Source organism: Pseudorasbora parva, chromosome 1 (genome assembly GCF_024679245.1).
Source record: "Pseudorasbora parva isolate DD20220531a chromosome 1, ASM2467924v1, whole genome shotgun sequence".
In the NCBI taxonomy this organism is placed as follows: Eukaryota; Metazoa; Chordata; class Actinopteri; order Cypriniformes; family Gobionidae; genus Pseudorasbora; species Pseudorasbora parva.
Genome location: NC_090172.1, coordinates 47,785,499 through 47,798,482, shown reverse-complemented (window position 1 = coordinate 47,798,482; position 12,984 = coordinate 47,785,499). Strand labels below are relative to the sequence as shown.

Below are 12,984 nucleotides of genomic sequence, written 5' to 3'. Positions count from 1 at the left end.
TCCCATCCCTTTTCTTTGTTTGTTACCTAACTTTATAAACTTTGCATGTCCTTTTGACTCCCTTGCTCTGGTCTTTGTCCAAGAGTGTAGTTTTGGTTTGAAGAGTGCATTGGTTGAAGTATGAAACGTTAAGCGGGGTCCCGGTTTAAATTATTAGTATTTTTTGTGCAAAATGGTCTTCTTTTGGTACCATCCACACAAAGTTGGTTGATAACGTAACTGCAATAAAGTAAAAACTTTGTGAACAATTACTTGTTTACATTGGATATATGATGTATTTTATTTTGTTTATAATATTTTATAAATATAAAAGGTTTCATGGTAGGTCCAACTAATTTTACTTAAAAATGTTCCTGTTAATAACCAGGCTTTTCCTAATATCTGTTAACCAATTGTTTTGTCAATAATTCAAAAGGTCCATACTTTAAAGCTTTGTCTGGCCTTATGAAAAAGTAGCATTGTTCTTGTAATTGTTTAACTAGCATTTGTTACAATAAGGATATAATTGCAGGTAAGACCATGGATGGCTCCTAATTACCATGCTTAGGCCAATGTAATTTTTTTTTCTTTTTTATCTATAACACTTATGAAAAATAGCAACATACAGAAAGGATGCAGACCCCCTTAAAGTTTTCACACTTTGTTATATTGCAGCCATTTGCTAAAATCATTTAAGTTCCTTTTTTCTCTCATTAATGTACACACAGCACCCCATATTGACAGAAAAACACAGAATTGTTGACATTTTTGCAAATTTATTAAAAAAGAAAAACTGAAATATCAGATGGTCCTAAGTATTCAAACCCTTTGCTCAGTATTTATTAGAAGCACCCTTTTGATCTAATACAGCCATGAGTCTTTTTGGGAAAGATGCAACAAGTTTTTCACACCTGGATTTGGGGATGCTCCCTCCTTGCAGATCCTTTCCAGTTCTGTCAGGCTGGATGCTAAACATTGGTGGACAGCCATTTTCAGGTCTCTCTAGAGATGCTTAATTAGGTTTAAATCAGAGCTCTGGCTGGGCCATGCGAGAACAGTCACAGAGTTGTTGTGAAGCCACTCCTTCGTTATTTTATCTGTGTGCTTAGGGTCATTGTCTTGTTGGAAGGTGAACCTTCAGCCCAGTCGGAGGTCTTGAGCACTCTGGAGAAGGTTTTCGTCCAGGATGTTCTTGTACTTGGCAACATTCATCTTTCCCTCAATTGCAAAACAATTTAAAAACACCCCCACATCATGATGCTGCCACCACCATGTATAACTGTTGAGACTGTATTATACAGGTGATGAGCATTTCCTGGCTTTCTCCACATATACCGCTTAGAATTAAGGCCAAAAAGTTCTATCTTGGTCTTATCAGACCAGAGAATCTTATTTCTTACCATCTTGGAATCCTTCAAGTGTTTTTTTTAGCAGACTCCATGCAGGCTTTCATGTGTCTTGCACTGAGGAGACTCTTCTGTCGGGCCACTCTACCATAAAGCCCTGACTGGTGGAGGGCTGCAGTGATGGTTGACTTTCTCCCATCTCCCGACTGCATCTCTGGAGCTCAGCCAGTAATCTTTGGGTTTTTCTTTACCTCTCTCACCAAGGCTCTTCTCCTCCGATAGCTCTGTTTGGCTGAATGGCCAGCTCTAGAATGGGTTCTGGTTGTCCCAAACGTCTTCCATTTATGGAGGCCACTGTGCTCCTAGGAACCTTAAGTGCAGCAGAATTTTTGGCCAGATCTGTGCCTTGCCACAATTATTTCTCTAATCTCTTCAGGCAGTTCCTTTGACCTCATGATTCTCATTTGCTTTTACATGCACTGTGAGCTGTAAGGTCTTATATAGAGAGGTGTGTGGCTTTCCTAATCAAGTCCAATCAGTATAATCCAACACAGCTGGACTCAAATGAAGGTGTAGAACCATCTCAAGGATCAGAAGAAATGGACAGCACTTGAGTTAAATATATGTGTCACAACAAAGGGTCTGAATAGATGACGTTACTGTCAGCTAGAGCGACTGCGATTACGCCCCGCTGAGTGGCAGAAAGACTGAGAGGCAGCATTGGTTTACAGTGAATGCAGCGAAAACACACAAAACCAGGTCCGGCGCCAGAAGAGGGGGTAGAGGGAGGCTTGTCCACGGACCCAATGGACATTGCTGTTCCGAGCTTGAGACGGACTTGATAATAGCGTGACATTTTCTCACTCAAACCACCAACCTGCTGCTGCTTCTGCTTTAAGAGGGAAACGCTGCCCATAACTGCTTGTCTAGGATATGTAATCCTTCATAAGAATTCGTAATAAAAGCACATTATTAGCGAAAAGAAGCTAGCTGGTGGAGGGCTGGTGGAGGGCTGCAATTGAGGGAAAGATGAATGTTACCAAGTACAAGAACATCCTAGACGAAAACCTTCTCCAGAGTGCTCAAGACCTCAGACTGGGCTGAAGGTTCACCTTCCAACAAGACAATGACCCTAAGCACACAGATAAAATAAGGAAGGAGTGGCTTCACAACAACTCTGTGACTGTTCTCGCATGGCCAGTGTGTATCCAGCAGCCATATCACCCTGTAGCCCAAGACTGGTTTCCCACTGAAGCTAAGCAGGGCTGAGCCTGGTCAGTACCTGGATGGGAGACCAACTGGGAAAACCAGGTAGCTGCTGGTAGAGGTGTTAGTGAGGCCAGCAGGGGGCGCTCACCCTGTGGTCTGTGTGGGTCCTAACCAAGCCTGCAGTCTCCCTCTCATTTACTGAAGCTTTCGCGCCTCGATCGCCCCCCGGTGACCGGTCCCAGTATAGCCGCCCCTCTGTGATTTCGAATGGACGCGAGGCAAACTAAATAATAAAATTACACTTCAAAAATTTTCCCCCAAAGTTAGTTTATGTCACTGAAGGCAGTTATGATCACGATGATTTCATTTCAGGTGTTCGTTTTAAAAATAAGTTTAGTTTGAGTTAGTTATTTGATGCTATAAAAACGGGGGGTGTGACGTCATGATTGACAGCTGAGTTCGACGTCTTCTCTGAGTGAAGTTGTCATTGAGGCACTAACAGACTTTTTTCGAAATTTTTGGGAGCAGATTAGAGCTTTAGCTTTAATTTCTATATTTCCATAACTGTTTATTTCACATCAACATAATTCATTGTTCTGTATCTGCGAGAGTGTGGGCGGGCTTTTGATATCGCAGCTGTACTTCCTGCTCTACTTCCTGCGGTCTACTGCACAACTCCGGTCCCGAAATCGCTACTGCGCAGACTCGGTCCCAAGATGTCCGCGCCGTGCAAGGCCGCCTGAAAGCTTCAAATCTACCAAGCGGAAACGGATGATGTCGAGTCGTCCATATTTTTTTATGGTCTATGGTCCTAACGCCCCAGTATAGCGATGGGGACACTATACTGACAAAGAGCACCGTCTTTCGGATGAGACGTTAAACTGATGTCCTGACTCTCTGTGGTCATTAAAAATCCCAAATTTGCCCATTGGCCCCTGATTGGCTTCATCACTCGGTCTCCTCTCCACCAATCAGCTGGTGTGTGGTGAGCGTTCTGGCGCAATATGGCTGCCGTCGCATCATCCAGGTGGATGCTGCACATTGGTGGTGGTTGAGGAGATTCCCCCCTTTTATGTAAAGCGCTTTGAGTGCCTTGAAAAGCGCTATATAAATCGAACACATTATTATTATTATTATCTTGCACCCGTGAAATTATTACATTTCCAATGTGTTTTCGCCTCGGTGAGTAATGTAGCCAATCACAGACATGTTTGTAGATATCTACAACGCAGTTGGCCAATCACAGATGTTGAACTTGGAATCCACTCACCGCTCGAGTGTTTGTTTGTCCGGGTGCTGAGTTCAGTTAACATGCGCGTCTCTGTAAGTGCAGACATTGTGAAAATAAGAGCTTCATTGTACCAGCTTCACTGTGGAAATCTGTGAGATTGCGTTTATTGAATGAGTGACAACTTTTAGTGATTATAAAGGGAGCACTCTTTGCACGCTGTCTGGGCAATATAATTATTATTTATTTTTTATTAATAGGTCTTATATTCTGAATTTGAATAAAACTTTTGTTTTCCATTCGTGACAAGCGGCCCCATACGCTTCAATACACTGACCCATCCACATATACAAGTGGGATTCACTCGAAAAATGTGATGACTGATCAGTTATAAAATAATCATGTCGAAATCAGGCTCATAAAAATGTCAGGAAAACATGATTGTTGGCTGCATGTCATTATCCATGGATCACTGAATCTGTGGTAGTTGTAAGGACCACTATATCGAGCCCAGCCTTTAGTTTAAACTGATAATTGTTTGCTATACTCGCATTTTCCTCTAATAGCTGCGGTCACGCAGCAGCTCTTCTGCCACTCAGCCTCAGCTGAGGGGACGTGTTCCGGTGAGAAAGTGACGTCAATGCATTCCCTCTATACTTAGGACCATGTCATATTTCAGTTTTTCTTTTTTATTAAGTCTGCAAAAATGTCAACAGTTCTGTGTTTTTTTTGTCAATATGGGGTGCTGTGTGTAGATTAATGAGAAAAAAATGAACTGAAATGATTTTAGCAAATGGCTTCAATATAACAAAGAGTGAAAAATCTAACAGGGTCTGAATACTTCCCATACCAACTGTACACATTTAGAACTTATAGCTTCAACATACCAGTTGTTATATACATCTTTAGTTAAAATAATTTATACCTTTAACAGATTATCTGTTATAAACTATTATTTAATTCAAAATTGACCACAATAAATACAATAAAGTGTGATGCATTCTAGTAAAGGTGGTCATGAGTAGTTTACATGAGTAGTAGAATTTCCCATCCCCCAACACCTTCAATTATAACTACATCCCTGTATTTGTCACATATCATTGGGCCAAACATCTCAAATAAGCTGCTTTAGGTCTATATTTGTGTTCTGAAAAAACAATCACACATACATCTTAGATGTCGTGGCGGTAAGCAGATAAACACATTTTCATTTTTGGGTGAACTATCCCTTTAAATGTTGAGCAGCAAGCTTATTGGATGCAGATGCAACATGGACTTATCAGCTTGTACCAAGTTGTAAATAGAATTAGCTTGCGTTAATGACCCATCAGCTTGTGCCATCTAGTTTCATGACAGAACTAGCTTAAAGCAGCAACATTGCGAAACAATATTACAATTGAAATCTTTTTTTAAACCCTGTAATAGTATATCTGAATGTTCAGCCACATTACTCCAGTCTTTAGTGTCTCATTATCCTTCAGAAATAATTCTAATATGCTGCTCAAGAAACATTTCTTATTACAGCCAGTTGAAAACAGTTTTGCTGCTTAATACTTTTTGTGGACACTTTTTTATCAAAAAAAGAAAAATAATTTGAACCTAATCAGAAAAATTATGTGCATTTAAATGTGGTCACTGGATATAAGCGTCTGCTGAATTAATAAATAAATGGCGGTGCAATTTTAGAGCAAAGGCTAAATTAAAACGTCTTAACAATGCATTCCTGGATGCTGACTAACTATACTAGCAAACTACTATTAATCCATTCACTTTCCAAAACGCACTTTATTATGTCATTGCAAATGGAATGGATGACATAATTCATCATCCTCTCAACCCACCTCCCCACGATCGGCGTGATTCATACTTCAAGGTCTCCTGGGTTTTTGTCACAGGATGGAGTGTAATTATAAAGAGATATTAAGATGTATACACGACCAGCTTCTCAGAAAACGTTCAGAGCTTGATTGACATGGAGGTTTAAAGGTCGAGATGTGAATATAATTAGCTCATCAAGTGAAAACGTGAGGCCATGCCCTCTCCTGTTGTTTTGGCAGCTGCTATAAAGTGCAAGCGGATGTATTAATAATATAATTCTTCATGACTCGCCTGGTTTCCAGGTTACTGCGATATGTAAACTCGGAAAATAAAAACGAGAGATAAATCTGGGCTTTTTCTTGAGTCATGAACCCAAAGTTAGAAGTCTTTGACAGATAGATACAAGAGAGCTTTAACTAATTCTTCTTTGATCCTGTAATAATTTGCCAAGGCAGTCAGAAACCGGTGTGGATTTTGAGACAAGAGGATTGGGCGTGTATAGCCTTGGCCGATGACCTCACCTTATTGAGAGTGGTCTGCCACACACACACACTCAATTTAGCGGATGATGCAATAACATGCAGACACTCAACCACACAGATACACTAAAAAGTTAACAAAATGTTATGTTCTAACGACTTCATTCAGGTGAACGCGTAATAGAAGATACAATGTAATTTCAGGCTTAGTGAGAATGACATGCAACAAAAGGCATTTTCACCCAAAGCAACAGTTCAAAATATTAGTGTGTATTTTTAATGCTCAGACAGTGTAAATGAACACAGATAGAAACATTATTGATATGTTTCAAAGAAATTCACAAACAGAACGCACAAAACAGCACAACATAGCTTACATAACAGACCAGGTGCTATTCAAAACATTGAAAGAACTTAAAACAGCCTTTTCTTTGATAGAAAGTGTCAAGGAATGATGGTTTGAACTTTTTAATTTGCAGGACTCTTGCGGAAAAACAGAGAGAAGGGAAACAGTGAGCTGTGAAAAGAGCAGGGAGAACATTAAGAAAACAATCTATTCTCTCAGTTTTCAATCTTATACTTACATACAGATTCAAAGCAGTCATAATTGTTGCAATTCCATTCGGTGTAGTGCAAAATTTAGGTCTGGTTTCACAGACAGGGCTTAGATTAAGCCAGAATTAGGCTTTAGTTAAATTAGCACATTTAAGTAGCTTTTATAAACGTGCCGTAAACATGACTGGTGTGTGTCCTGAGACAAAATAATGGTTCTGACATATTTTAAGATATGCTAGTGCAAGTTTCTTTCAGTTAAAACAGCTCAAACATGTCTGGACCTAGGCATTAATAGACATAATCAGTAATGTCATATTTCACAAGAGATTTCTCACCTGGCCATTCTAGTAATAATTCCAGTGTTCTGTCCAGTTGCTGAATTTGGGTCAGGAATTTGAGGGGCATCTAAATGAGGTGTCAGAAAGTCTGCAAGATTTAAAATCATTATATTTTAGTTTATTAACACTTAAATAATTATAGACCAATATTGGACAATATTTGATCATGCTGAAATTATCAGCATTGCCCAGTAACTTTGTTAAATGTTTGTTTACCACTTTGTCGGTGCATATTTAACAATTTCTGTTGTAATTCTGTGTGAATTTGGAGATATTGAGGGGCATTGCTAGGTTTTCTGTGGCCCCTGTACAGTTTATTGCATTGGCCCCCCTTGCAGGGGCCCTCAGGGGAGATTGTTTCCTCCTCCGTTCTCCATTGTAAGCCCATATCGTTCTACAACTAATTTGAACTGATTGTTTTCTGGATCATCCCCAAAAACAGCAAATAGCGCTTTGATGACTAATAAAAGAGAAAAGATGGGAATTTAATGACAAAATTCTGCTCACATTTCTTGGCTTGATCATTTACTAAATGCATAGGATTTTAAATGATCGTTGAAAATGAATTAAGAAACATTAAAGGGTTAGTTCACCCAAAAATGAAAATTCTGTCCTTAATTACTCACCCTCATTGTTTCCAAACCCGTAAGACATTCGTTCATCTTCGGAAGACAAAGATATTTAAAGGGGGGGTGAAATGCTGTTTCATGCATACTGAGCTTTTTACACTGTTAAAGACTTGGATTCCCATCCTAAACATAGACAAAGTTTCAAAAACTAATGTTGGACGTTTGATAGAGTATTTCTGTGTCAAAAATACTCCTTCCGGTTTCTCACAAGTTTCAGAGAGTTTTTTTCGAGTATGGCTCGGCTTGACGTTAATAGAACGGAAGGTCCTTGTATGGGCCGTACGGGCTCTTCTCCCGGTAGGGTGCGCGCGCGCGTTACTAGAGCGAGAGAGGAAATGCACGCCCGTAAACATTCTCTCAGGTGCAGACACAGTCGTCCGTGAACACTTATGTCGGTTATAGTCCGCGCCGCGCTCCACTTTATTCCTATGGTTGACGTCGAGCGACTTCAACGCTTCAGCACAGCATTCCGAGAAGGCAGCGCTGCATTTGAACCGATTTGAACGCAGAAATGACGGGAAGCTTCACAACATCGCTTCAGTCGCGTCGCAAAGTGGATTTCCACGCCACTGCTGTCACAGGACTTCACCAAATCATACCAAAGAAGTGTGTTTTTGACGGAGCGGTCCCAGCGATAAAGGTTCGGTCCTGCTTTGGAAGCAGCCGGTGAGTAAAACTGCTTCAAATGTCTATGCTGTTGGCTCGTCGCGTGAGTAAACATCAGTAAACGACATAATCATGTGCTTTGTCATTCAAATGTGCTAAAGGTTACTCCATTGCTGTTCTCTGTATAATTTTACACTAGTTTGACGTGCAAAACCGTTTTGTTTGCTAAGGTCTAACGTTAGTCGCATACAATAGTCCATAAACCGAATCATGTCCTCATAAACTGCGAGTAAAGACACACAAATGTTGACAGGCCACTAAATACAGTACATACCACAGACGGACATCCTGCTGTTGCTGTTTCTCCTGTTCAATTTATTTCTGCCTCAGATTTGATTCTGGATCATTATCTGTATTAGCTGAGATAGCCATGGGTTTCTCCACGCTTGAGGACGTCACTGCTTTGTTCGCGATCGTCATTCTTTAGCTCCGCCCACACGATACGCCTCCAGGCGCTCGGTTTTTTCCGGAAAGACTCAGTACAGCCTATATTTCTTTTATAAATATAATAAAACTAAAGACTTTTCGGAGATATGAAGGATGCAAAACTACTCTTTAGGTACTCAAGATTGACATGAGATTGACTGAAACTGAGTGTTTCACCCCCCTTTAAAAAAACATCTAAGATCTCTCTGACCCCTCTATAAACGGCAATTTAATTACCACCTTTAAGGTCCAGAAAGGTAGTAAAACCTTTAAAACCTGTACGCTGTTGATGTAGCGTAAACAGTGCAGCGCTTCCTAGTTCTACAGCAGAACAACTTGTGGTGCTCATGTCAACATCGTCGCCCAATGGTAAGCTGCCGTTCTGGAAGCGCTGCACTGTTACACTGTCAACAGTGTAAGTCTGACACAGGCTAGAAGAAATTTTTGAATAAAGTCATTATTTTGTTTGATTTTTTGTGCACAAAAAGTATTCTTGTTGCTCCATTAAATTAAGGTTGAACCACTGGAGTCACATGGACTATTTTAATTAATTTTACAACCTTTCTGGACCTTTAAGGTGGTAATTAAATTTCCGTCTATAGAGGGGTCAGACAGCTCTTGGATTTCATCAAAAATATCTTCATTTGTGTTCCGAAGATGAACGAAGGTCTTACAGGTTTGGAATGACATGAGTGAGTATTAATGACAAAATTTTCATTTACATTGGGTGAACTAACCCTTTAATATTAGGAAAGACAATGATATATGCAATCTACCTTTATACACATCTGTTGCTGGTAGACAATTCATATCTGAATCAGCATGAAACTATAACAGTAAAGAAATGAGAGAAAGATGAAGAAAATACCAATGATGGATGGTTTCACAAATGAAAAGTACCTGAAACAGGTATTTTATTTTTATCAGCTTCTATAATTAACATCATGGTGTAGTTATGCCACTTGAATAGGCTAATGTGTCAGATTGTGCACCCTGCAGGGGCAATTAAAGATGATTAACAATTGAGACAGTGTTTGTGTGTGTGAGTGATGGACAGAAAACAGTCTCCCTCCAACACACACATTCATACACTAACCTCACTGCCACAAACCATCGCTTCTGCACCATTGGCCGAGTAAGGGGACTCCCTGAAAGAGAGACAGGGAGAGAAAGATCTATTGGTTCTCTTTTTTTGACATCTAATTCCTGTTCCCTTTTCCAGCACATTTAACATAAAAACAAAAGACCTGTTGTAGGCAAGTCTGCAAGCGTATCAGCTGGAGGGCTTGTACACATACACACAAATTCCCTGTGAAAAGGCATCTATTTTCGACACTGCAGTAGGTGAGTTGTGTAAACTCCAGTGAATTACTGGAGTCTTAGCCAGAATGAACCAACACCATAATTTCCCCATCGCCCACCACAAACAAAATGAGGACATGACGGAATTAAAAGTACATGTCAAATTCTGTTCTCCGCTGGCTTATTGATTTGTGCATCTCTTCCTACGCGGAGGAATTGGATGAGGTGGGATGTTATTTTAACAGCTAAATTATTATGTTCTGCCTGCTGATTGAGTGGCAGCTTCATTGAGATGGCGCCCCATGCTCAAGCTCCTCTGCTCTGCTCTTTCATAACTACTGCATCTGACTCAACACCTCATCACTCGGGTCAACAATCTTATCAGTTTATTAACCATCAACAAAAATGGAAAATCCCACAGATGTCTCCTGGGTTTGTGTCTGACTGATAGGTCCCATGAAAGGTAGCATTCTTACAAACACCCTCCTATAATTGTATGTTATAATCTATCTATTTGCATCTATTTACTGTATGTGAGTCATAAGCTAAAGTTTAGGCTGAAGCCGTTCTATAAATTTTTTTTCCCCATGTCCTACTGTGACTATGCATTCAGCAAAGACTTAGGAAGTACAGATATGAACCTACATGTAGTGTAATAAAATTGATTATGAATACACTATGAGACAAATTTGAACACATACAGCATGCAAAACGCAGCACATCAACACACTTACTGAAAGCACTGAGAAATTTCTGTGGTTAGGTTATTCTGCTTGTGTTGGCTCATAGTGCCCTCTTCTGGATGATCGATTGCAGTGGTTTGGACTGTCCTCATTGGCTCACTAGCACACCGTGGACTTCTCGATCTAGACACCTGAGGGCATTCACATTTACTTTTGTCAGCTTGTGACACTTCTAAGGATTTAAACACCATGCACCATGACAAGAAATTATGTAAAGATTTTTTTACATCCTCAGTTATGAAATGAACAACAAAATAAGCTCAATATAACTCGAGACATTAATATTTAAAGAGACACTCACCGGTGTGTTCCAGGAATTGGTATTTGTTACTGGTAAACAAGAGACAAAGTTAATTCAGAGCATATGTCAAAGTGTTCAGGAAGTGCACCCTAACTGAGAGGCCGCCCACCTGTGGATCGAAAGGCTGGTTCGCGATACTCCACATACAGTGTGATAAGGAAGGGGTACGGAGACAGTTTTACACCCTCTTTCATGAACCTCATTTTGGACACTTGTTCCCATTTACTCTTGTCTGTAAGTGTTGTATGTTGTCAAGGGAATTAATGGTCCAATATTTGTATAATTTACACATCACTTTAGTTTAACTGCCCCTGAAAAAAAATAATAATAATTACTCATACAATGATAAGTCCTAAGTCAAAGGCAGTGTTGGGAAGGTTACTTTGGAAATGTAATAGGTTACATTTCACAAGTTATCCTATTTGAAAAACTATTTCAATTTCTATATTAAAGTAATGTAACTGATTACATTTCATTACTTTTTGATTACATTTCTAATTTTCCAGCACTGGAACACCTTTTTATCACTTGCCATGGTGGCAACTCTCAGACAGGTTTTAGCCTTTGAGTTTGAGTGCCTAGAAAAGCGCTATATAAATGTAACGAATTATAATTATTTATTTATTTTTTTAGCCTAAAGCTTCCAGTGGCAATGTGGATTAATGTAATTGGCACGTAGTGTGCTGCAAATTCAAATGAGAACCAATCAAAAGCATTAGAATAGCATCACTTTACTAAACAGCATTTAAATGGCAGAAGGAGGCAAAATGCACAATAAGGAACACTTTAATATAATTCAACATATCCTAGCTTTTTACATAAAATATTCAGATGTAACGTCTTTTGTAATCATTAACATTTTCACAACTAATTTAATTACGCATTTTTCTCAGTAACTGTAACGGATTACAGTTACATTTATTTTGTAATTAAATTACATAAACTAGTTAACTTTCCAACACTGGTCAAAAGGTAGACAAAATTGTGTGGTTACTCACATATCTTCTTGTTCAGCAGAAGAAAGACAGTAGTTTGGGATACAATAAGAGTGAGTAAATGATGGTAAAAGTTTCATTTTTAAGTGATCTATCCCTTTAAAGTTATGTTCAGAAAAGCATACAGGGGAAAATGGTGAAATGCTGGGTTGTGAAGGGGTGAAGACCATCCAGGTTTGCAAGTACTGCACGCACAGCATTCTGTGAAGCAAAATCACATCAGGAATTAAATCATCCTAAAGTTTATGAATTCAAAATTATAATCTTGATCTTAAAAAACCTCCAGCTCCTCAGTGACTAGCATTCCATTCAGCAAATCCTCCTCATCTTCAATGCTGTGAATAGCAATATCAAGTCAGATATTTCTAGAGAAATTATAATTTTCTGTCTAATATCAAGTTTAAATGTATTTCCAAAATAATTCTACATACTTTAAACAAATAAAATAAAACTTGCATGTTCTTACCTGCTCATATCTCCCCGTCTTATCTTAAATTTGAAGACTTGTTTTCCAGCCTGAAAAAATCTGGTTTCAGGTACAGGGAAGGAAAAGGCCTGGATTGACATAGTTACTTAATCTAATGATGAACAGAATATTCACTGAAAAACAAGATACATACAAAAAAGTATGGTATTACGTCAGTTAAAAATACAATGTTTTATGTTCATAAATGTTAAAAAAAAAACGTTTTATAAAAAGTCCTGTAATTTATACAACCAATTTAGACACGTTTAGCTGTTTTTTAAAATGTAATAAATGGAAATTACATGGTTAATAAACAGCCAGAGGCAAAAGTATAAGTTACCGTAACGCCTCAAGTATTCGGCGCCAAATATGACTGAATAGCGCGGGACCGCGTCGAGCTGTACGCGTCCCGCCCCCCAGCTCATGACAACAAACTCTGATTGGTCAAACGCGTCATCCAGTGAGGCGCGAATCAGCTGCTATCTCTATGGTGACGACGAGAGT

The 12,984-nt window shown here is 39.2% G+C and overlaps 1 protein-coding gene and 1 pseudogene across 3 annotated transcripts; one reads left to right on the top strand and one right to left on the bottom strand.

The window, feature by feature from the left end:
• Positions 1-2,532: 2,532 nt before the first annotated feature.
• On the top strand, positions 2,533-2,649 carry LOC137089111 (5S ribosomal RNA; annotated as a pseudogene).
• A 3,529-nt stretch (positions 2,650-6,178) lies between these two features.
• On the bottom strand, positions 6,179-12,956 carry LOC137084963 (membrane-anchored junction protein). 3 transcript variants are annotated; one of them, XM_067451539.1, is made up of 11 exons: positions 12,821-12,956; positions 12,481-12,614; positions 12,295-12,349; positions 12,140-12,215; positions 11,129-11,251; positions 11,020-11,048; positions 10,710-10,849; positions 9,770-9,821; positions 9,450-9,501; positions 6,950-7,019; positions 6,179-6,576 (listed from the first exon to the last, which is right to left on the bottom strand). In XM_067451539.1, exons 2-11 carry the CDS (start codon positions 12,579-12,581, stop codon positions 6,528-6,530), a joined length of 747 nt encoding a protein of 248 aa, XP_067307640.1. In that variant the 5' UTR covers positions 12,582-12,614; positions 12,821-12,956; the 3' UTR covers positions 6,179-6,527. The 3 variants fall into 3 exon arrangements, with proteins under 3 accessions (XP_067307640.1, XP_067307633.1, XP_067307637.1); XM_067451532.1 differs by having other exon boundaries at positions 6,183-6,576; positions 6,950-7,040; XM_067451536.1 differs by having other exon boundaries at positions 6,183-6,576; positions 6,950-7,040; positions 12,783-12,858.
• Positions 12,957-12,984: the final 28 nt, after the last annotated feature.